The sequence below is a fragment of the Oncorhynchus mykiss genome, chromosome 27 (genome assembly GCF_057628025.1).
Source record: "Oncorhynchus mykiss isolate SJ-2025 chromosome 27, ASM5762802v1, whole genome shotgun sequence".
In the NCBI taxonomy this organism is placed as follows: domain Eukaryota; kingdom Metazoa; phylum Chordata; class Actinopteri; order Salmoniformes; family Salmonidae; genus Oncorhynchus; species Oncorhynchus mykiss.
Genome location: NC_143048.1, coordinates 10093818 through 10117666, shown reverse-complemented (window position 1 = coordinate 10117666; position 23849 = coordinate 10093818). Strand labels below are relative to the sequence as shown.

At 46.5% G+C, this 23849-nt stretch overlaps 1 protein-coding gene across 13 annotated transcripts in view; it reads left to right on the top strand.

The window, feature by feature from the left end:
- The window catches only part of LOC110507062 (spectrin beta chain, non-erythrocytic 4), a 65082-nt gene that overhangs the window by 15450 nt on the left and 25783 nt on the right, over positions 1–23849 (top strand). For 9 of the 13 annotated variants that reach the window (XR_005039987.2, XM_090224330.1, XM_036964976.2 and 6 more), the window contains exons 5-19: positions 1888–1979; positions 2145–2225; positions 2313–2428; positions 2645–2757; positions 4743–4930; positions 6444–6561; positions 6772–6930; positions 7226–7528; positions 7779–7929; positions 8451–9321; positions 9506–9643; positions 11146–11902; positions 13742–13944; positions 14647–14737; positions 19251–19397. Coding sequence is in view for 12 of the 13 variants with exons in the window: in XM_090224330.1 (XP_090080456.1) it covers positions 1888–1979; positions 2145–2225; positions 2313–2428; positions 2645–2757; positions 4743–4930; positions 6444–6561; positions 6772–6930; positions 7226–7528; positions 7779–7929; positions 8451–9321; positions 9506–9643; positions 11146–11902; positions 13742–13944; positions 14647–14737; positions 19251–19397 (3528 nt within the window). In the remaining variant the exon portion in view is untranslated. Of the gene's footprint in view, positions 1–1887; positions 1980–2144; positions 2226–2312; positions 2429–2644; positions 2758–4742; positions 4931–6443; positions 6562–6771; positions 6931–7225; positions 7529–7778; positions 7930–8450; positions 9322–9505; positions 9644–11145; positions 11903–13741; positions 13945–14646; positions 14738–17734; positions 18576–19250; positions 19398–23849 lie in introns of those variants that run through there. The other 4 variants (XM_090224333.1, XM_090224331.1, XM_036964975.2 and 1 more) reach the window with 2 other exon arrangements.

The following is a 23849-nucleotide window of genomic DNA, read 5'->3' as shown; positions in this document are numbered from 1 at the left end:
GGACGCGATACCACAGACAAGTGACAGGCATGTACTGTAAGTAGCGCAAAATAATTTGGCTTTTGTTGTCGCCTCAGGACAGTGGTGGTCTCAGCATAAACGCATGTCCTGCATTATTCAAATCAGCGTTACTCTGTACATATAATTCAGGGACATAGGCTAGTGGTTCCTACGGCATCATGAGGAGAGGCTAGAATGGCATAGCTTATCACTCTGCCTTCTAATAGTGATTATGGGTTGGCTGGGGCACTTTTGGCCGGCATCCCATTCTACTGCACTGACTGTGGAGCCAGCGAGTCGATGGCCTCTTCAATTTTGCTAGCAGTGAAAGAGGAGAAGCGCGTTATTGGAAACGGATTTGTGCTGTAGGGAGCAAGGGGTGGGGCTCCGGGCAGGGCTTAGATGCAATCAGGGCCTATCCTCCTCCCCACCCTTCCCTCCATCTCTCTCTGCCACTCCTACTTCCTTCTCGGTCACCAATTCTGCAACCGTTTGGGGTTGTCTTGTCACTCTCCCCTCACACTCCTCTTTTTAGTTTACTACGTCTCTCTTCCCTTTCTGTCTCCCTGTCTCTTTCTTTCTCCCTCTCTTCCACCCCTCCCCTACCCTTGGACTGTTTCAGTTTACTTTGCCCAGTCAGCAGGTAAGACCTAGCCACTGCAGCAGGCAGCAGACACATCGAGAGAAAGGGGGGAAAAGAGGACTCCAGGAGGTAAATGTTCGCCAGGAGCCGATTTCAAGACCCTAATAAACACTTGACTCCTCCATTATATCTAGTAACTTAACTATTCCTTTCTAGTCGCTTCGCTCCGCGTCGTTGTGTTTGTGCTACTTAAATGTGACCTGCGTGGTGTATGCCTCTCTGTCACTGCCAGATGGTTTGTTTTTCTCAGGACTCTTGTTTATTGTTGGATGATATGCACTGCGATCAAGGGTGTTTCAAATCTGCCTGATCTGAAATGTGAGCAGGACATTTTAGAGATGGAATGTCCTCATTGGCTCTTGTAAAAAGTCAGTTTGGTTTCTGGGCAGCAGTTTATTTGAAAAATAGTTGTTCAATTAGACAATGACTAGTCCTTCTCTTTATACATACCGGTAGTGTTATTCTATCATCATTTAAATCATGAATAACCGTTCCCTGTAGGTGGAGACTAAACTGTGCGTGTAGTATAGTCCTATAAACCTCCAGCTGCTTTCCAGTGTGAGTGAGCATGTACAGTATGTGAGCGGATGAAGTGCGATTGGTTGATATGGGTGGTCTAGCAGACTCTAGGGTGTCAACCCTCCCATTAACATGTATCATGTCAGGGTGACATGATTGGGCCAATGGCTGTCGTAGATGATGAGGGCGCACAGTGATGTTGTCATGATTCTGTGGCCTTCCTCCCAACATGACAGGCACATGTCTGTGTGCGAGTTAGTGATGAGACATGCAATGCAGTTGTGTGAGTCTTGGGTTGTATTCATTACATCTTGCAACGGAAACCGTTTACCATTTAAGAACCAAACGGAAGCAAACAGAGTAAATGGAACAAAATGGGGAGGGAGGGACCTACCTGAATTTGTCCAATAGAAACTAACTATTGTTTTCATTGCAAAATGTTTTGTGTTTAGAGTAAACGGTTTCTTTTGCACAACATTTTGAAACAGACCAAACTGTTTGCAACGGAATCGGCATAATGAATACACTCCTGGTGTGGCTGTTGAAAGGCACTGGGTTTTGGGTTCAGTGTGTTTGAAACTTACCAGCAACATGGGTGTGTTTCCTAACTGTTTTCTTCTCAACCTCGTAGTAATCTGGTGATTTTACTGAACTGAGGACAGTTTTGAGGCTGATTTCCTTGACCGTGGTTTTTTGTCTTCTGCTCTCCTTCCCTGTGTATACAGATCCAGGGGATTAAGATCGAGTGTGACGACAACAGGGAGACTCGGTCGGCAAAGGATGCCCTACTACTCTGGTGCCAGATGAAAACCGCTGGGTGAGTGTCTTAATTGAACCAAAAGCCAAAATTGAACATCAACCTTTGTTGACAGGGTGTTGACAGTTGTTTTGCTACTATTGTTTCATGCCATGTCTTTAGTTATATAGGATATATGCATTGGACCAATGGGTGTGAGTGTGTTCTGTGTCCACTGTCCCACAGGTACTCTGAGGTCAACATCCAGAACTTCACCACGTGCTGGAGAGATGGTCTCGCCTTCAACGCTCTCATTCACCGACACAGGTCAGCATTGGCTAAACAAGCAAGGCTTTATAATATGTATTTATGTGACCATGTAGAAAGTGAACTAAGTGACCTACTTTACTACAGGCCTGATTTGATTGAGTTCCATAAGCTGATCCGGTCCAATGCCACACACAACCTCCAGCAAGCCTTCAACATTGCTGAGCAGAACCTGGGGCTCACCAAACTCCTGGACCCTGAAGGTAAGACTGCACAGAGAATTCAAATAGCAGCAATTCATGGGCGATTTGGTGACACATATCTCAAACGTGCAAACCTTCGCAGACTTTTAGCTACAGCGACCATAGTTCTGTTTTACACGACCTGGAATGATTTCATGTGAAGGCGTGATTGTTATATATTGTATGTGTGTGCTGTAAGTGTTTGTGTATTGTTGTCCTTCCTGTGTGACTCTGCAGACGTGAATACGGAGAACCCAGATGAGAAGTCGATAATAACCTATGTTGTGTCCTACTACCATTACTTCTCCAAGATGAAAGCCCTTCGAGTAGAGGGCAAGAGAGTGGGAAAGGTAGGAGAATGTTAATAAACTGTTTAACCCTGGATCCTACTGTACGTGGCAGAACAATTGTCATTGGAACCTGTGTATATATCTCCTACAGTATACAGTGTATGTACAGTGATATGTACTGCATGTTTTGAACACACGGGTAACGTGATCAATATGTACAGTGCCTTCGGGAAAGTATTCAGACCCCTTGACTTTTTCCACATATTTTGTTATGTTACAGCCTTATTCTAAAATGGATTAAATGAAACAAATTCCTCAGAAAACTTCACACAATATCTCATAATGACAAAGCGAAAACAGAAATACCTTATTTACATAAGTATTCAGACCCTTTGCTATGAAACTCGATATTGAGCTCAGGTGCATTCTGTTTCCATTGATCATCCTTGAGATGTTTCTACAACTTGATTGGAGTCAACCTGTGGTAAATTCAATTGATTGGACATGATATGGAAAGGTACAAACCTGTCTATATAAGGTCCCACAGTTGACAATGCATGTCAGAGTAAAAACCAATCCATGAGGACGAAAGAATTGTCCGTAGAGCGCCGAGACAGGATTGTGTCGAGGCACAGATCTGGGGAAGGGTACCAAAAAATGTCTGCTGCATTGAAGGACCCCAAAAGCACAGTGGCCTCCGTCATTCTTAAATGGAAGAAATTTGGAAACACCAAGACTCTTCCTAGAGCTGGCCACCCAGTCAAACTGAGCAATCAGGGGAGAAGGGTCTTGGTCAAGGAAATGACCAAGAACCCGATGGTCACTCTGACAGAGCTCTAGGGTTCCTCTGTGGAGATGGGAGAATCTTCCAGAAGGACAACCATCTATGCAGCACTCCACCAATCAGGCCTTTATGGTAGAGTGGCCAGACGGAAGCCACGCCTCAGTAAAAGGCACATGACATCCCGCTTGGAGTTTGCCAAAAGGCACATAAAGACTCTCAGACCATAAGATTGTCTGGTCTAATGAAACCAAGCCTGAATGCCAAGCGTCGCATCTGGAGGAAACCTGGCACAATCCCTATGGTGTAGCATGGTGGTGGCAGCATCATGCTGTGGGATGTTTTTCAGAAGGCAAGAACTTGGAGAATAGTCAGGATCGGGGGAAAGATTTATTTTTTGTTTTATTTAGATTTATTTTACTGTTATTTTACCCGGTAAGTTGACTGAGAACACGTTCTCATTTACAGCAACGACCTGGGGAATAGTTACAGGAGAGAGAAGGGGGATGAATGAGCCAATTGTAAGCAAAGTACATGGAGCAAAGTACAGAGAGATCCTCGATGAAAACCTGCAGAGAGATCCTTGATGAAAAGCACTCAGGACATCAGACTGGGGTGAAGATTCACCTTCCAACAGGACAATAACCCTAAGCACACAGCCAAGACAACGCAGGAGTAGCTTCCGGACAAGTCTCCGAATGTCCTAGAGTGGTCCAGCCACAGACCGGACTTGAACCCGATCGAACATCTCTGGAGAGACTTGAAAATAGCTGTGCAGTGACGCTCCCCATCCAACCTGACAGAGCTTGAGAGGATCTGCAGAGAAGAATGGATGAAACTCCCCAATTACCGGTGTGCCAATCTTGTAGCGTCATACCCAAGAAAACTCGAGGCTGTAACCGCTGCCAAAGTTGCTTCAACAAAGTACTGAGTAAAGGGTCTGAATACTTATGTAAATTAAATATTTAAGTTTTTATTTTTTTATAAATTAGCAAACATCCTATTTTTGCTTTGACATTATGGGATATTGTGTGTAGATTTGACGTGGGGAAAATAACCTAACAAAATGTGAAGGGGTCTGAATACTTTCCGAAGGCTCTGTATATCATACTGCATGTTGTGCTCACATCAGTGTAGTTGTGTAGGTCAAAACAAACTGATAACCATTCAATCTATTATCAATCCATTATCCACTATCAAAAGCTATGAATTAATTCACTCCTACGTAATATCCATCCATGCTAAATGTTTATGTCTTATACAGGTCTTGGACAGTGCCATTGACGGTCAGAAGATGATCGATCGATATGAGGCTCTGGCCTCAGAGCTCCTGGAGTGGATCGAGAAGACCATAGGCATCATCAGCAACCAGAAGTTTGCCAACTCCTTAACGGGTGTCCAGCAACAGCTTCAAGCCTTCACCACCTACTGCACCATCGAAAAGCCCATCAAGTAAGTCAACGCTGTGCAAATGACACATAATAGCACCACATTAAAAAAAAAAAAATCTACTGACCATCGGGTTCTTGGTCATTTCCTTGACCAAGACCCTTCTTCCCTGATTGCTCAGTTTGACTGGGTGGCCAGCTCTAGGAAGAGTCTTGGTGTTTCCAAATGTCTTCCATTTAAGAATGACGGAGGCCACTGTGTTTTTGGGGTCCTTCAATGCAGCAGACATTTTTTGGTACCCTTCCCCAGATCTGTGCCTCGACACAATCCTGTCTCGGCGCTCTACGGACAATTCTTTCGTCCTCATGGATTGGTTTTTACTCTGACATGCATTGTCAACTGTGGGACCTTATATAGACAGGTTTGTGCCTTTCCAAATCATGTCCAGTAGTGGTCCCGTAGTGGTCCCGTTCATACAACAGAAGGTTTCAAAACTTCAAACTTTTGTTTTATACAAATATCACTAAACAATTTTTGGATGCTTTAGTTTTAGGACATGATTTAGGTTGAGTCAATAGTTTCACCCTTTTATAGTTCTTATAGTTTGATGTTATTTTCTCAGTGAATGCCCCCGGACAAATGCTTTTGATTCGTCTGATTCTCATTTGATGTGTGCTATATGACTTAACTGTTGCGGTATTCAACAACAACGAAAAACTACACATTGATGGGTGTGGGCACAGTAGTACCAGCATGAGTCCCAGCATGAGGCCCTAAGCTGGCATGTCTGGCATAATTAAGCACCCAGTTAGCCGTGCCATGTGACTCATGCCCTATTTGACCGAAAGGGACTGGATCTAAGTGATGTGACACCGAAATGTGTCTCCAGGCCCTTTCTCTCTGTGGCTAGAAGATAGACATCTCCTCTGGTGACTAGTATCTCTGAGGCCTTACTCGGCTTCTCACCCAGCCTAGTTGCCCTGGCAGCCCTCGATGGCCAGAGGTGGTCACCTATCATATGACTCTGGAATCTGCTCAGTGATGACTCAGGGATGACCACTTATTATTTTTGAATTAGGTTACAACTAGACAGTGTGTGGAGCTAGGTCACATGTAGTAATGAAGGCCTTTGCTGTGAAGGTCAAGCCTGCAGGAACTGTCATGGATAATCTATTGATGAGTGGCGTAATTCATAGGACTGGCACGATGATTGTGTAAGCGACGACTATGGATGAAGACCGTCATGAAAACCATCATAAGCGTTTTTTTTTGTGTGGAACAAACAGCTGACTAAAGACATGGCGGCCGGGCATTCGTGCAGTATTCAAACGATTATAACAGTGATCGTGGTCATTTGGCTGACCAGTAGTCGTCCTCAAATTCCATGACCGTCACTACCCTAGTAACTTAATAATAGGAAGAAATACAGGTCTGTTATCACTTTCTGAGCAGATGGTTATTTTAAGATACAGGATCTGGGATATGACACCTGTGATGTTAGGTTTCAAACGGAGCCCACCTTGTGCACAGTACTGTGTCTCAGGATGTTTGTGAAACACACTTTGTCTTGTGCTAGGTTCCAGGAGAAGGGGAACCTGGAGGTGCTCCTCTTTACTATCCAAAGCAAGCTCAGAGCTAACAACCAGAAACCATACGTGCCCCATGAAGGGAAACTCATCTCTGATATCAATAAGGTAATGAATACTGGTATAAGTGCAAATAAGGAGTGTCTCAAATGCCTGAGCAGATAATGCAACAACTGGACAGGTCTTGGCAAATATAAAATCCTTCTTTATCAATATCAGGTTCTTTAAAATGTAGCAAATCCGTGCAAATTACTCCTCTTTATGTTTGTTACCATGCTGCATTATGGGTACATTTTCCTCTGTTTTTCATTTGGCTAGGCGTGGGAGAGGCTGGAGAAGGCGGAGCACGAGAGAGGCGTGGCACTACGGCAGGAGCTGATTCGCCAGGAGAAGCTGGAGTTGCTGGCCCAGCGGTTTGACCACAAGACCACCATGAGACAGGCGTGGCTCAACGAGAACCAACGCCTCGTGTCTCAGGTAGGGACCACAGGGCCGAAGTGACAGATGTCTCTAACATATCACACAGGGGCCATATCATCACAGTTATATAGCAATAGTCTTATAGCTGTGGATTGAGAATGAAATGTCTTTAGAATGTATTTTTTAGAACCAATGGCAAAGTATTGTATAACATGAATTACTTTTAAATATACATTGGTATATTTAGATGTATTTTCCTATGACTGCATTGCTCTGACTGGGTAAACCCTTCCACAATCACCTGCCTGTAGTTAAGTGATCCTCTGCCTGACTGAATGTCCCGTCCCACCAGGATAACTTTGGCTACGACCTGCCTGCGGTGGAAGCCGCCATGAAGAAGCACGAGGCCATTGAGGCGGACATCTCGTCGTACGAGGAGCGCATCGGGGTGGTGGTGGAGCTGGCTGGGGAGATGGAGACGGAGGGCTACTACGACATCCGGCGCATCTCGGCCCGAAAGGAGAACATCCTGGGCCAGTGGAGCCTGCTGAAGGAGCTGGTGGTGGGGAGGAAGGCCCGGCTGGAGAAGAACCTGGCCCTGCAGAAGACCTTCCAGGACATGGTCTACATGATCGACTGGATGGAGGACATGCAGGTGAGACAAGTATTGTGTCATGCATTTGACGTTACATGAACGCTATATCGTCTCTAAGTTGTGTCGACTCAACAGCATAGACTGTGGGTTGACATTTGTGTACACATGAAATGGTAATGTGGAGATACAGTACATGAAAAAACAGTGAAAAACCCTTGAGAAATTGACTTTGACGTTTCAGTACAGGCAGCATGGTCAGTGGAAGCACTGTTGAGTGTCAGGAAGGTGACCAACGTCCCTCTCACCACAGGTCCAGCTCCTTTCCAAAGACTTCGGCAAGCATCTGCTGGAGGTGGATGACCTGCTGCAGAAACACAGCCTCCAGGAAGCTGACATCACAGTGCAGGCAGAGAGGGTGCAGACCCTTAACACAGCCGCTTTAAAATTCACCACCATCGAAGGTAAGACATCAGATGGCTATGTTGCCAGATCATTTTCAGTGAGAAGTGGAATGTGCTTTGATAACAACTTGGTGATTTTGAGGGAGGAAACATTTGGATACGATAGTCAGTATTTCTAATCCTATTGCTGTTATGTCTCCCATGGTCCCGGGAAAAAGCACAGTTAACAAAAAAAGGAGTGTTTTTGTATAAAGAGTGTATAGGATTACAGTATACTGTACATTGAGTGGTGAAGATGACCATGGCACTTCCTGAGAGACCCACAAGAGGGCAAGCGTGACTTTCCACAACTTATTTTCTGAAGGTCCATTTATAATACAGAAGTGAATTAATTGAGTTATTTCAATTTTGTGGATATTAGAGTTATTTTGTAAAACTTTACGCCCGTTTTACATCAGTAGTAGTGTTTTGTTTACATGCAAAGTTAATTGAGTCTTTGGATACAGTCCCCCATAGACATCACTAATAAAGACATGTATATTGAGTGCTGTCCCCTGTTCCCTATTCTCTCTCCTTCCCAGGCTACCAGCCCTGTGACCCCCAGGTGATCTGCAACCGGGTCAACCATGTCAGCACCTGCCTGGAGGAGCTCAAGCAGCTGGCAGCCAAGCGGCACTCGGAGCTGGAGGAGTCTCAGCACCTTTGGGCCTTCTTCCAGGAGGTGGAGGAGTCTGAGGCCTGGATCCGCGAGAAGAGCTCCATCCTGGCCGCCCAGACCTGCGGCAAGGACCTGAGCAGCGTGCTGCGGCTGCTCCAGAAACACAAGACCCTGGCTGGGGAGCTGCTGGCCCACCGCTCCCTCCTCCAACAGACCATGAAGAAGGGCAAGCAGATCCTGATGGAGAAGAGTTTTGGCACGGGGGGCATCCAGGAGCGCATCATGGAGGTGAAAGGGGAGTGGAAGAGGCTGGAGGACCAGGCGGCGCAGAGACTGGGCCACCTGCAGGAGGCACTCAACTTCTTCCAGTTCAGCACAGAGACGGACGACTTGTTGGCATGGCTGCAGGACGCCTACCGTCTAGTGTCCAGCGAGGACTTTGGCCATGACGAGTACTCCACCCAGTCACTGCTCAAGAAGCACCGGGGCGTGCGCGAGGCCGTGGACAAGCACCGGCTGCATGTAGTAACTCTGCGCAAACACATGGTGGCGCTGCCACTGCACTACCGGGAGCTGGACGAGGTGCAGTCAAGAATGGGCGAGGCGGAGCAGCTGTACACCGAGGTGGCCGAGGTGGCCGTCCTGAGGCAGCAGTGGCTGCACGACGCGCTGGCCGTCTACCTCATGTTCAGCGAGGTCAACGCCTGCGAGGTGTGGATCGACGAGAAGGAGCAGTGGCTCAACAAGATGGAGGTTCCAGAGAGGCTGGAGGACGTGGAGGTCATAGCCCATAGGTACAGCTCCCGTCTGCGGTGGAGATCATAGGGAGAATGTTCGATTTAAGTCAGGCTTTAAGTATATAAAGTTAGTCATACATTTTTAGGGAATCTGTTCCTTGAACCCTCCCTCATAAGGGCTACATAACACTGTCATTTTAAAACACACATTCTCCCTCCTCTCGTTTCACACTCTTTGTAGGTTTGAGAGCCTGGACCAGGAGATGAACAGCCTGATGGGAAGGATCTTGGACGTGAACCAGATAGTGCAGCAGCTCCTGGACAGTGGTCACCCCAGCTCTACAGAGGTCAGAGGCTGTCAGGACCACCTCAACAGCAGGTAACCCACCCCACTGTTCTCTGACTGACCAACTCCGAGGTGTATTCACTAGGAACCAAACAGAAGCAAAAGGCCAAAACGGGGAAGGACTAAACTGAACTTAACCAATAAGAATGTTTTTCCACAGTTTGCTATGGTGCGCACTAATGAATGCACCCCAGGTCTACTCCACAACCAGACATAACATAGACCTACGGGTCTCTCTATTTACCCACACAGCACCAATATGTGATGAAAACGTTACTTATCTGCATTGCATAATAACATGGGAGTTAGGTTTTGTTGAATAGAGAAGCATCAACACAGGATTTTAAAAAAATCTAACTGAACACTAGATAGGCTGCGTTTATACAGGCTGCGTTTATACAAGTCCAATTAAAAAAGAATCAGAATTGGGATGCCTGTGTAAACGCAGCCATAGAAACACATCTGTCAATCCATGTACAGCACATGGGGTGTAGTGCATTGATTATATTTTTTTCAAATTGGCCCAGTTACCTCATTCTTAGATAATTTCCTACCATATAAGGGAAGGGAGGAGGGTTGATAAGAAGAATCTGGTCCACTGTTCTTATTTGGCCCAGATCGGGAGCAACAGAAACCATAATGATCACATGCTCCCTGCTGATAGACCTGGAAGGGGACTGATTGGACCATAGACCCTAGTGACACCATGGAGAAACAGGCAGACAGATCTAAGACCAGGGCCAGGGTAGTGGATGATGGTATTGGTGAAATGCTACAGTGGCCCAGTTCCTCCTGACTTTGGCATACATAGCCTATCTCAGGGTGACCATCTGTGTCGACTGCCTGCCACACTGGGTGCAAGACCAACCTGCCCAAAATGTGTTCTATTTGGCTTTACTATATTCTCCCTCAGTCTCAAACTGTTTTAGTTGTGACTAAATATAGCGTTCATTGATATTGTACATCTCGGTGACATAGTTTAGGTAGACTTCGGCTTCTGATGTTCAGGTTTGCTTAATGCTTTGACCATATCTGGCCAATGGTGCTTCATCATATTGATACCCTTTGAAGCCTCTGGCTATAGGGTTCTGGCATGACGTCATGTCAGATATGCTTCGCTAAATGACTATAATTCATGCCTGTTCTTTTGCATGGGGACCATATTAACAGCCTGTGTGAAGAAAAAGACAAAAGGCTTTGAGATGCAAATGACAACTAACATGCAAAACCAATGTCCCTCATTAATGCATTTGATCAATTGCACTATTGACTCCATCCTCTTGGGCAAAATTAAAATTGTAACAATATTTAATACTTAGTGTATGTTTTAGTATACTGACTGAATTATAAGCTTCAAGCGGATGCAGACTAACCCTGCCCCCATCCCCACCCCTGTGCCCCTGTCTGTACCCCACCTCCCCACCACTATGCCCCTGTCTGTTACCTCCCCCCTCTACAACCCTGTGCTCTTGTCTTTCCCCACCCGTGTGCCCGTCTGACCCGCCCTCCCCTGTGCCCCTGTCTGTCCCCTCTAGATGGAACCGCATCGTGGAGATGGTGGAGCAGAAGAAGGACCACCTGGACTCTGTCCTCCGTCTCCAGAACTACCTGCTGGAGTGTGCTGAGATCAAGTCCCAGATCCAGGAGAAGCGCAAGGCCATCGACGCCACTCAGTACGTGGGGAGTGACCTGGGCGGGGTGCTGGCCCTGCAGCGCCGACTCTCCACCATGGAGGGGGCCCTAGCCGTGCTGGAGCCCAAGCTGCTTCACCTGCAGCAGGAGGCAGAGGAACTGGCCATCTCGCACCCGGCCAAGGCCATGGAGGTCCTGGAGCCCTTCGAGGGCATCAGTGTAGAGTGGGAGGAGCTGAAGCGCACGCTGCAGGGCTGCGAGGACTCTCTGATGGTGGCGGGGCGGCTGCAGCAGTTCATCCAGGACCTGGACTCCTTCCTGACGTGGCTGGTGCAGACGCAGACGGCGGCAGCTAGCGACGAGCTGCCCAACGCGCTGGAGGAGGCCGAGAGGCTGATCAACCGCCACGCGGCGCTGAAGGAGGAGATCGGGAGGTACGAGGAGGACTACGAGCGGCTGCAGGCGGTCAACGAGCTGCTGGAGGCCGAGGAGGCGCCGCTGCCATACGCGGCGCTGCAGCAGTGGCTCCAGAAGCTGGATGTGGGCTGGAACAAGCTGCTAGAGATGTGGGAGAGCCGGAGGGAGGTGCTGGTGCAGGCGCACATCTTCCACCTCTTCCTGAGGGACGTCAAGCAGGCAGAGGCCTTCCTCAACAACCAGGTCAGTTAGCCTCTTGTTGGACATCCCAACACCCCAACACCAGTATATCCATTAGCAACGTCTAGTAGTTAGTCCTACTGACTCAATTCATCCCAAATCATCATTAGCTAATCTGTGTTATTAGTCAGTAATTCTTACTAAACACGAATAGCTAAAGACGGTAGAATATGACTTCTGACTGTACTAGATATGGATGCTGTGGAAGCACAGTGCTATTACAGTGAGGGTCAGTGCTATTATAGTGAGGGTCAGTGCTATTGCAGTGAGGGTCAGTGCTATTTCAGTGAGGGTCAGTGCAATTACAGTGAGGGTCAGTGCTATTACAGTGAGGGTCAGTGCTATTACAGTGAGGGTCAGTGCTATTACAGTGAGGGTCAGTGCTATTACAGTGAGGGGCCAACGTTCTATACCCGCTATGCTGCCAGGGAAAACCCCAGGCCTGCACTCTTAGAAAACAAGGTGCTATTTAGAACCTAAATGGGTTCTTCGCTGTCCCCATAGGAGAACCCTTTGAAGAATAGTTTTTGGTTCTAGGTAGAACCCTTTTGAGTTCCATGGAGAACCCTTTACACAGAGGGTTCTACCTGGAACCAAAAAGGATGTGTAAAGGGCATTGTGGAAATGATCAGAGGGTTGCTTTTACAGTTACACACAGCACAGCATATGCCTGTGATTACTAGCCTAGATGTAGAATTCATAGGAGGCTCTATAGCAGGAAATCCCAGCAAGATGTTTGTCATGAGGGTTGCCAGGTGTGCGTCATGAGGGTTGCCAGGTGTGCGTCATGAGGGTTGCCAGGTGTGCGTCATGAGGGTTGCCAGGTGTGGGTCATGAGGGTTTCCAGGTGTGCGTCATGATGGGTTGCCAGATGTGCGTCATGATGGGTTGCCAGATGTGCGTCATGATGGGTTGCCAGGTGTGCGTCATGATGGGTTGCCAGGACCGGTGGATAGTAAACCGGCAACGTCGAGCGCTGGAGCGGGAGTAGACATGACAATAAGGTTAAAATGTCAACATGTAGTTCATTTAAAAAAAAAAATTGTTTTGCATTTATATTCATGCACATTATATCGTCCTTTATTGTGCCATGTGTGTGAGTATGTACAGTATGGCGGTCTATAGGCTAATCACGCCGGAATTATGCACACCATTTTATAAAGTGCACTCCATTGCAGGACTTTGCGTGCAGAACAGTGTTCCATTCCAGTTGAAATGTCACGCATTTCCCCCGACTGCTCTGTCCGTGTGTCAGAGCATGTCTGTTCTGGTTTGCTGACATACCTTTACCAGAGACCCAGTTCTCCCTTAGGCACAGAGGCCAAAGGGTTACATTTTTGAATAATTGTCAAACGGTGTGCCATGACTTGTTTTTGGTCTTCCCATGTCCCCATGTTTCTCTCAACCCTTGTAGCGTTTATCTGACCATACATACAGGAATGTCCTCACGCTATCGCTTTGCTTTACGTGTGGTTGTGTTGAACACAACAATTCAGCCGTCGCAATTCAGACATCCATTGATCAGGAAAACAATGTAGTGTTCCTTGCCAATAGTGACTGAAACCTGACCTCATTATAGTCCTTAGAGATCAGCATATTTATCATTCAGCAAAATAGAATCTGCACCTCTTTGCATGTACTAAACATGCTAATGTAGTTATTGCTAAAATGCCATGAGATGATACCCATGTCTGCGAGCACATACTACACACGGGCTTGTTACAGTAATATTCCCATTTTCTCTCTCAGTTTTCACTCTATTCCCTCTAATCTCTTGGACATTTACAAACTCGTCACTGACGTGTGGTTCTGACTCTGTCCATTCTCCCCGTCCCCCTCCAGGAGTCAGCCTTGGCCCACGTTGAGCTCCCCGCCACGGTGGAGACGGTGGAGGCTGCCATCAAGAAGCACAAGGACTTTACCACCACCATGGAGCTCAACCTGCATCGCATCAAGGCTGTCATCGAGGCCGGAGAGAGCCTCATAAGCCAGAGCAACATCTACTCGGACCGTATCAGGGAGCGTGTGGACACCCTCGCTAACAGGTGGGTGGCGACATAGGATTGTTCTACTCTGACCATGCGAATGTATAGCAAAGCCATTTTACAATCTTTCTTAAACATCCCTGGCTATGTTTAGAAGAGCACAGGGGCATGAAAATGAAATGTGAGGCTAGATCGACCCATATTTATACGGGGGGGGGGGGGGGGGTGCTGTGGTCAAGTCTGAAACGCATGAGGTATAGGTAGATGTGTCACTTGTCACTTAGCAGAGGCACAACACCATATTTGAATACACTATGGATATTGAAATAGAAAATGTTGTTCATCCTTGAAATACGAGTTAATTACTATGGTGATAATGCAGTGGTCTTGGTAGCAGGTGGGCTTCACTAACACAATGGTACACACGAGGAGACAAAGCATAAGCAACCGAAAAAGAAACTCCCCTTGTTAGTACTTTCTTTTAACAGCAAAGCATGACATTCATACTGATGGGTGAGGCGAGGAGGGGACTAGTCAACCCGTATTCAAACCTCCACGCCAACAATAGCATGGGGCGACCACATGTTAGGGAGATATTTAGATGAAGCCGTTGGCCGACTCTCATCTTTACAATGGACTCACTGTTGCTCGGTGTGCTGCACCAAAGCCATCAACCTTATACATGGAGTTACAGTTGCAGATACCAGTAGAGTGATTGATGCACTGTGTGAATGAATGGTTCTATGTTTCTCTCCTCCACAGAGGCAACCAGAACCGGGAGCTGGCCCAACAGTGGCTGGAGAGGCTCAACGGCCAGTGGGGGCTCCAGAGATTACTACAGGACTGCCACGAGGTAGGACACAACATGAAAAAAAATTTCACAACCAACGCTGGCATATCAATGGAATAACCAATGGGAGGTTGTAGGGGTTAAAAAAAGGGCTTGTGTTCGGTGCTGTGCTGTACATGGCTTTGCTTGGGACCACAGGAGGTCAGGCTCAAACCTCCAGATGGATATTGTGTTGCTGGATCCTTCAGTGATATACTACAACTCTGCTTAGCTGAAATTGAATGACAGACCTGTGGTGGGGTCTATCCCTTCCTCAATCTTTATATCAGGGTTGACAACATTTTTTTCTTCATCTATGTAAGTTGAATGATTTGAGCCAGCCGGCTGCTGTGTTAGATGCTTAACTTGGGGATGTGAGCGACAGACGAACTTGACTCTTCTGAGGTTTTGATGTGATTAGTTGTCGTCGTTGACCTGCTGGATCTTTCTGACTGGACAGTCAACTTCTGGCAAACCCCTTCAGAGAGGCGGACCTAGTTGATAGTCGGTGGATATTTGTCATTTGGTTGTAAAGGAAGATGATGCTTTGCTATGATTGACATGACTTTGACTGCCATGTTTAAGCTGTGCTGTGTGCCTATGTGTCAGAAGAGCCATATTCAGTGTCCAGTGCCGAACCTGGATATTAAAGGTCGACCGATTAATCGGAATGGCCAATTAATTAGGGCCGATTTCAAGGTTTCATAACAATCGGAAATCGGTATTTTTGGGTGCAGATTTGCCGATCTATATATATATATATATATATATATATATATATATATATATATATATATATATATATTTCACACCTTTATTTAATCTTTATTTAACTAGGCATGTCCGTTAAGAACACGTTCTTATTTTCAATGACGGCCTAGGAACGGTGGGTTAATTGCCTTGTTCAGGGGCAGAACGACAGATTTTCACCTTGTCAGCTCGGGGGATCCAATCTTGCAACCTTACAGTTAACTAGTCCAACGCAATAACGACCTGCCTCTCTCTCGTTGCACTCCACAAGGAGACTGCCTGTAACGCGAATGCAGTAAGCCAAGGTAAGTTGCTAGCTAGCATTAAACTTCTCTTATAAAAAACAATCAATCATAATCACTAGTTAACTGCACATGGTTGACGATATTACTAGATATTATCTAGCGTGTCCTGCGTTGCATATAATCTGACTGAGCATACAAGTATCTAAGTATCTGACTGAGCGGTGGTATGCAGAAGCAGGCGCTTAAACATTCATTCAAACAGCACTTTCTAGCGTTTTGCCAGCAGCTCTTCGTTGTGCATCAAGCATTGCTCTGTTTATGACTTCAAGCCTATCAACTCCCGAGATGAGGCTTGTGTAACCGAAGTGAAATGGCTGGCTAGTTAGCGCGTGCTAATAGCGTTTCAAACGTTACACTGGCAATACTAAAGTGCCTATAAGAACATCCAATAGTCAAAGGTAAATGAAATACAAATGTTATAGAGGGAAATAGTCCTATAACTCCTATAATAACTACAACCTAAAACTTCTTACCTGGGAATATTGAAGACTCATGTTAAAAGGAACCACCAGCTTTCATATGTTCTCATGTTCTGAGCAAGGAACTTAAACGTTAGCTTTCTGACATAGCACATATTGCACTTTTACTTTCTTCTCCAACACTTTGTTTTTGCATTATTTAAACCAAATTGAACGTTTCATTATTTACTTGAGGCTAAATTGATTTTATTGATGTATTATACTAAGTTAAAATAAGTGTTCATTCAGTATTGTTGTAATTGTCATTATTACAAAAAAAAAAATAAAACAATCGGCCGATTAATCGGTTTCGGCTATTGGGTCCTCCAATAATCGGAATTGGCGTTGAAAAATCATAATCGGTCGACCTCTACTGGATATATCACCTGTTCAAAGGGTTTCATAGTGTGCCCCTGAGCTACCCTACCTAACACAGAGCTTTATTCTGTTTCTGCAACTTTCTCTCTGCGTTGAATAATTCACCACCACTTCCCTATACCATTAATTCAGGGTATAGGGAGTGTGTATCTGTGGTAGAAGGCTTCCCTTCCAGTGTGTGGCCTACTGTATGAGAATGACACACACTGCGACAGTTTGTAAGAATGTGCAGAAGTGTGTTCTTAATTTTCACTCTTATGATACAGCTGTACTGGCTTGAGAAAAAAAGGGTTGATGCACATCCAGTGGTTGGTTGTTACCATGACCCCCCAAAAAATTATTTTTTTTTCTCCCAAATTTTGTGGTGTCCAATTGGTAGTAGTTACAGTCTTGTCCCATCGCTGCAACTCCTGTACGGACTCGGGAGAGGTGAAGGTCGAGAGCCGTGCATCCTCCGAAACACAACCCAGCCAAGCCGCACTGCTTCTTGACACAATGCACTGCTTCTTGACACAACCCGGGCGGCCCTGGGCCAATTGTGCGCCGCCCCGTGGGTCTCCCGGCTGCGACAGAGCCTGGACTCGAACCCAGGATCTCTAGTGGCACATCACATTGATCTGACCTGACTGTGGACTGGAGGCAGAGGCTCATCATCTCTAATAGCAGTGATACATTGGAGTCCATTTGATGAGCGCCGTTCTTATATTTCACATAAGCTGCTGCCTCCCAGTCTCCACATGGGTAGAATTCATTTGGAGTCCCAGGGGGGGCTTATCTGCCTGTGACCCAACTGACCTCTCTGGTCAGGAGGGGAGCATCCAGGGGTGGTCTCCGCCTCCAGAGAGTAGGATGCTAAGAGGTTGAGGAGAATAGCGGGGCCGTCGGAGAGGAATATACCGTGGACCCTTTAAACGAAAGCAGAGCAGTAAATCTACCAACCCCCCCCCCCCCCCCCCCCCCCCCCCCACACTCAGTGATGTAATTTCAAGTGCAGAGTATTCTCCCTGGTGACGCCTCACAACAGCGTAGGATCTCTCTCTCTCTCTGCTGCTCACCCCCCCCCCCCCTCTCTCGCTCTCTCGCTGGCTCTCCCTCGATGGCTCGATCCAGTGCAAGCTTTCGATCACCTCGCACTGCTCAGCCACTGCAGCAGCAGCAGGGTCGGAGATACTGGGGCTTGTGACAGCCCGGGAATACAGCCGCGTGCACCTGGAAGAGGCAAGGACTGCAGCAGAGGGACAAACCAAGAGCGAGAGAGAGCCAGGCAAAAGGGGTGGGGGTTGGGGGTGGAGAAGAAAGACAATAGGAATGTGATAGAGGGAGTCGTGAGGTGTCTGGATTTCGTGTCTGGATTTCTTTGGAGGAGCCAGAGGAGCAGAATCTCTCCCCTCCACCCCCCCTTGACACTATCAAACGCCAGCCCCCTCCTCCCGCATCTAATCCCTCCTTCCTCCCTCCCTCTCCTCACAGCATTACCAACCACAACCACTGAGCCTCCAGGCTATCACGGATGCCTCCAAATCCCAGCCCAGCTATCTGTAGGTGGGGGCTGAATGAGGGGGAGAGGATAGGTTCATGGGGAGGGGCAAACCTGCTCCTGGAGCCTGCGAGTTTATTGTTTTGGGGAGATTTTTCATTTCTCCATTTCTCATTCTCTCTCACTTGTCAGTGGTCCGCCTCCTTCCCGTCTATCTCCCTCTCTCTGGGTTGAACACACCAGCCAGAGAAACGCGCCACGGCAACGCAGCAGCAGAGGGGCTAGTGCAGCCTCAACGTCATCTTATCTGGGGTTTTTTGGGGGGGGAGGAGCAGCTTTGCCTTGCTGCTTGTTTGTTTTGATTCCTGCAGCATCTCTCTTTGACTGTGGGGATTTGTGCTTTATTCCTACCTGGATGGGCAGGTCGAGGATGTGGATACGTACCGCCACCCATCACAAGCCTATGAGTTGTTCCCGTTAAACGCTGCCTGCCGGTAAATGGAACCGATTTCCCGTTAAATCTCAGGGGACTAGCAGTCGAGGACGAGAGAGACTAGTTCAGAGGATGGGGGTGGAAATATGTGGGTGGCAGGCAGGCGATGGAGATATTGCTTGTACTGATGATGTTGAATGGGCAGGGATATTTGCAAGTCCTTTTGTATGTTTGGCCCTAAATGTAATGGTCAGCTTGCTTTTATAACTAATGTGCCAATGGATTATGTGCTTGTGTTGACGTGTGCTTGTGTGTGTTCTGTGTACATGTGAATGAATTGCTGTTACCATGTGTATGCTTGTGTGTACAACACGTGTGTCTTCATTCATGTGTCTGCCGTATGTGTTTAATATGCATGTGCTTGACCTGGTGTCTCTGTGTTCATGTGTTCATGTGTTTTGGATGATTGCTTTTCTATTATTTCCATGGGTGTTCATTTTTGTTTGCATTTATCTCTTAGGTTTTCACATGACTATGGTCATATGTTCAGCCTGAATACGTCTCTGTTTGTGCTTGTACAGGTATTGTGTGTGTGTGTGTGTCTCTTATGTATGTGTGCATCTATGCTACTCTGCATCCATCTGTTAGTAGCCTACATTGTCCAACTAGATGACAGTACAAATGCATTGAGTGGCATGATCACCCTGTACTGACAGCTCTGTCCCTTGTCCCTCAGCTTGGAGACTGGGTGGCAGAGAAGATGCTCATGGCTCGTGACACGTCCCGCGATGAGACGCAGAAGCTGCACAAGAAGTGGCTGAAGCACCAGGCTTTCATGGCCGAGCTGGCCCAGAACAAGGAGTGGCTGGAGAAGATCGAGAGGGTGAGTACACTGCCGCTGGGGCTCGACATAGAGGCTGGGGGTGGGTATCTACCATGAGCTGATGCTCAGGAATGGGGAAGGGGAGACTGAGCTGGGTGCTCTGTTGGGGGTGGCAGAGTTTTGGGTGTGTGGTTGGGGATGGGGAGGGGGAGGGTAAGTTGGTGTCAACTCATTCTTTACTACGTCATTTGTTTTGTTTTGTAGGTTAGAAATACAATGTTCCTTGTTACAATGTGATGAGACCAGCATATATACTGTATATAAATCAACTAACAATAGTATCTGCAATATTTGTGGTTCGTAACGATTTTTATATGCTCTTATATGATTTATTTAGCTATTCATGATTTCTAAGCCTGTTTGGAGTGTGACACAGAAAACATGCATAAACTGGACGAGAATTGTCATTTGGTTTACCGTTAGTTGAATAAAAGCACAATCACGGGCACTGCGAGTGGATGGTTGAATGTCAGTGAATCGTCTCTAAGAGCTCTGGTGAAACCAGAGATTCCCTGATGTGCCTATGAGCTCAGCACGAACAGCTTTGCCTGAAATCTCCACTGGTCACATCACCACATCATATCTATGGGCCCTGCCTGCCCTATCAGATTGATACAAACTGTAACATCAGTGGGATAATTGCTTTAGGCAAGTAACACAAGGACACCCACTGGCTCGGTTGTGGCTCATTGTACCCTGTTATATCCAGCCTATTCCTCCTAACCGGAACAGGGCTGCACTAGGTGCACATGAAGTTGAGTGGGAAAGCGAGCATTTTCACTGAACACTGTCAGTATGGGAACGTGGAGGCCATTTAGGCCTAAGTATATACAGAAGTGTAATGCAGTGGCGTCATCCAGGCTGAGTCTAAGGGGTACGATCCATTATAGATAAAAATTCAGGTCATCTGCGTAGATAGATACTGGAGTGGTATTGGAAAGTGCTTACTGCAGCTACTGTACAAGGGAACGATTGCTTGGAGGCGCGCCCATGGGCATGCCGATAAGCTCAGGAGAATAATTGGAAGAATGTTATCCGCATATAGCTCCTCGTACAGTAAATTATTTCGAGGTACAGTATGATAAGCCACATGTCCTCCCAGTGATGCTGTGTACCCAAACAGAAACACAGTTTTCTCCCCCAGGGCCCCCGGCATAACGTTGGTGGGAAAAAACAGAATAAACATGTTGCGACAGACACCCTAAACGCACCGTAGCACAGCCCTACCGTGTGTGTGTGTCTCATCTGAAGCCATGCCAACTGGTGACCTGCTCTGTGTGTTTGTGTGAGAGAGTATGGGGGTTGCCTGATATCTGTCAAATCTGAAAATTATGGAAAATATATTTACACTACATTTGGAAAGTATTCAGAGCCCTTGACTTTTTCCACATTTTGTTACATCACAGCCTTATTCTAAAAGGGATTAAATCCTCATCAATCTACACACATAACAAAGCGAAAACAGTTAAATAAAATAAAAATGTTTTTTAAATTTTTGCAAATTTAAGTATTCAGACCTTTTGCTATAGGACTCGAAATTGAGCTCAGGTGCATCCTGTTTCCATTGATCATCCTTGAGGTGGTTCTACAACTTGATTGGAGTCCGCATGTGGTAAATTCAATTGATTGTACATGATTTGGCACATATGTCTACATAAGGTCCCAGCATTGACTGCGCATGTCAGAGCAAAATCCAAACCACGAGGTCGAAGGAATTGTTCGTAGAGCACTGAGACTGGATTGTGTCGAGGTACAGATCTGGGGAAGGGTACCAAAAAAATTCCTGCAGCATTGAAGTCCCCAATATCACAGTGGCCTCCATTCTTAAATGGAAGAATTTTGGAACCACCAAGACGCTTCCTAGAGCTGCCGCCCGGCCAAACTGAGCAATCGGGGGAGAAGGACATTGGTCAGGGAGGTGACCAAGAACCCGATTGTCACTGACAGAGCTCTGTGAAGATGGAGGAACTTTCCAGAAGGACAACCATCTCTGCAGCACTCCACCAATCAGGCCTTTATGGTAGAGTGGCCAGATGGAAGCCACTCCTCAGTAAAAGGTACGACAGCCCACTTGGAGTTTGCCAAAAGCCACCTAAAGGACTCTCAGACCTTGAGAAACAAGATTCTCTGGTCTGATGAAACCAAGATTGAAATCTTTGGCCTGAATTGCAAGCGTCACACCTGGAGGAAACCTGGCACCATCTCTACAGTGAAGCATGGTGGTGGCAGCAGCATGCTGTGGGGATGTTTTTCAACGGCAGGGACTGGGAGACTAGTCAGGATTTAGTGAAAGATTAACGGAGCAAAGTACAGAGAGATCCTTGATGAAAACCTGCTCCAGTGCGCCCAGGACCTCAAACTGGGGCGAAGGTTCACCTTCCAAAGGGATCACGACTGTAAGCACACAGCCAAGGCAACGCAGGAGTGGCTTCAGGTCCATGAGTTGCCCAGCCAGAGCCCGGACTTGAACTCGATCTAACAACTCTGGAGAGACCTGAAAATTGCTATGCAGTGATGTTCCCCAACCAACCTGACAGAGCATTAGAGGATCTGCTGAGACGAATGGGAGAATCTCCCCAAATACAGGTGTGCCAAGCTTGTAGCATCATACCCAAGAAGACTTGAGGCTGTAATCGCTGCCAAAGGTGCTTCAACAAAGTACTGAGGAAAGGGTCTGAATACTTATGTAAATGTATTCGTCTAAAAACCTATTTTCGCTTTGTCATTATGGGGTATTGTGTGTAGATTGATTAGAGAAAAGTCAAGGGGTCTGAATACTTTCAGAATGCACTGTGTATTATGGAGGAATCTAGCTTGGAATCCAGACATGTGTAGAACCACAGAGGTTCATGAATATCTCTTTGCTTGACAAATTCAAACACAGATCAACTCGAGACATTGAGTTTGATCTTTGTTCACGATTCAGGATAATGACCATGCTTTTGTTCTCAGATTGAGACATGAATATCAGATATGCCTTAGAAAGATCTCAGTATTTTAGAAACGTTTGATTTCTTTACCATTGTCCACATAGCTGATGGTGTTCAGTGTATGGACCCGACTGCAGACCACACTGTTCTGCCTACGCAGTTTGCCACGGCGACCGTTCCCTTCGCCACTGCCCCCTTTATTCTGATTTTTTTTTTTTTTTTTAAACCTACACTGCATGGCTTATATTAATACTGTAGGCTATACCATAATATTGAATAACAGTGGAGAGGTTTTGCATTTGGCATTCATGATGTTTTTCATGGATGTGAACTTTCTATTGTACTTGCACAGCAGACATTTTTCTATAAAACCATATCAGAATAGGTTATAATACTGTCTGTTTTCGCCGGTATTCTGTCTCATATATTTTACTCATCTGTGTTGATACACTCTGACCTGCCTATAGATTTCCCTCTGTAACGGCAACACTGAGATCGCCGTAGGCGAACATAGCCCTCTGTAAAGGGCAAGTTGGTGGTCTTACGTGGGTGCAAGAATCCATTTCATATAGCCAATGTTAAGACTACCCAAGGGGACAGGCCTAGCAAGCTGTAGCTGTAATAAATCTGTTGGGGCGGCGCTAGTGTTACAACCCAATGGGTTTGAGTTAGGGTAGTCCTGGGAAACATTATTTTCCCCCTCCTGGATTTTCAAGAGCTGTGCTCTCTATCAAACATTTTACCCAAAGCAAATTGGTTATATATGAAAGGGTCTAGGACTGTCTCCAAGGTTTTGAGTAAATAAAGTCTCCGCCTATATAGCAGCTAGAATCTCTGGTGTTACTGAACCTACCAGCCTTCTGATGCAGGTGACCCTCTTACCCTGTGACTGTCACTGTTCTAAGGTGGTAGACATTTTTACCAGGTGGATTTTCTCCCCGACGTCACATGCCCGGCAGCTGTTGGAAGGTGCAACTTTGCCGGATACGGATATGTGGCCTTGCTTGCAGTGGTTGCCAGGCCTGTCCCCTCTCGGCGTACCTCATGTGTGAAGGTAATTTGTCCAGCAGGAAGTGACGTATTAAAGGGCTAGTGTGAAGAGTACCAGAAAATGTATGACTTCACTGATAAAGAATGAAAATGTATGCCCTCACTATTGTAATTACAGGGATCCGATGCAGGTGAGACGGCTAGCTGGCTACCCCTTAGTTGCTAGGTCTGTAGATGGCATCTACAGCTAGGGTTCTTGTTTCTAAATGGAAAGTCACACCCATGTCCACATCCACCTTTATATTCTGAAAATCAATACAACGTAGTTGATGGACATTTTGTTACACGATGTTCAATGTGATAACGACCCGGTGTCTTTGGGTGTCAAACCTAATTTTGGAAGTGTAGAATTGAACATGCTTCAGGTGGGATTGTAATCATTGGATCTAGTTCTTGTCCCTGCAGTGTGTAGAAGTTGTTACAAATTGGGCCTACCGCTGTTTCTCTCAATGCTATTGTTACCCAAAGCCCC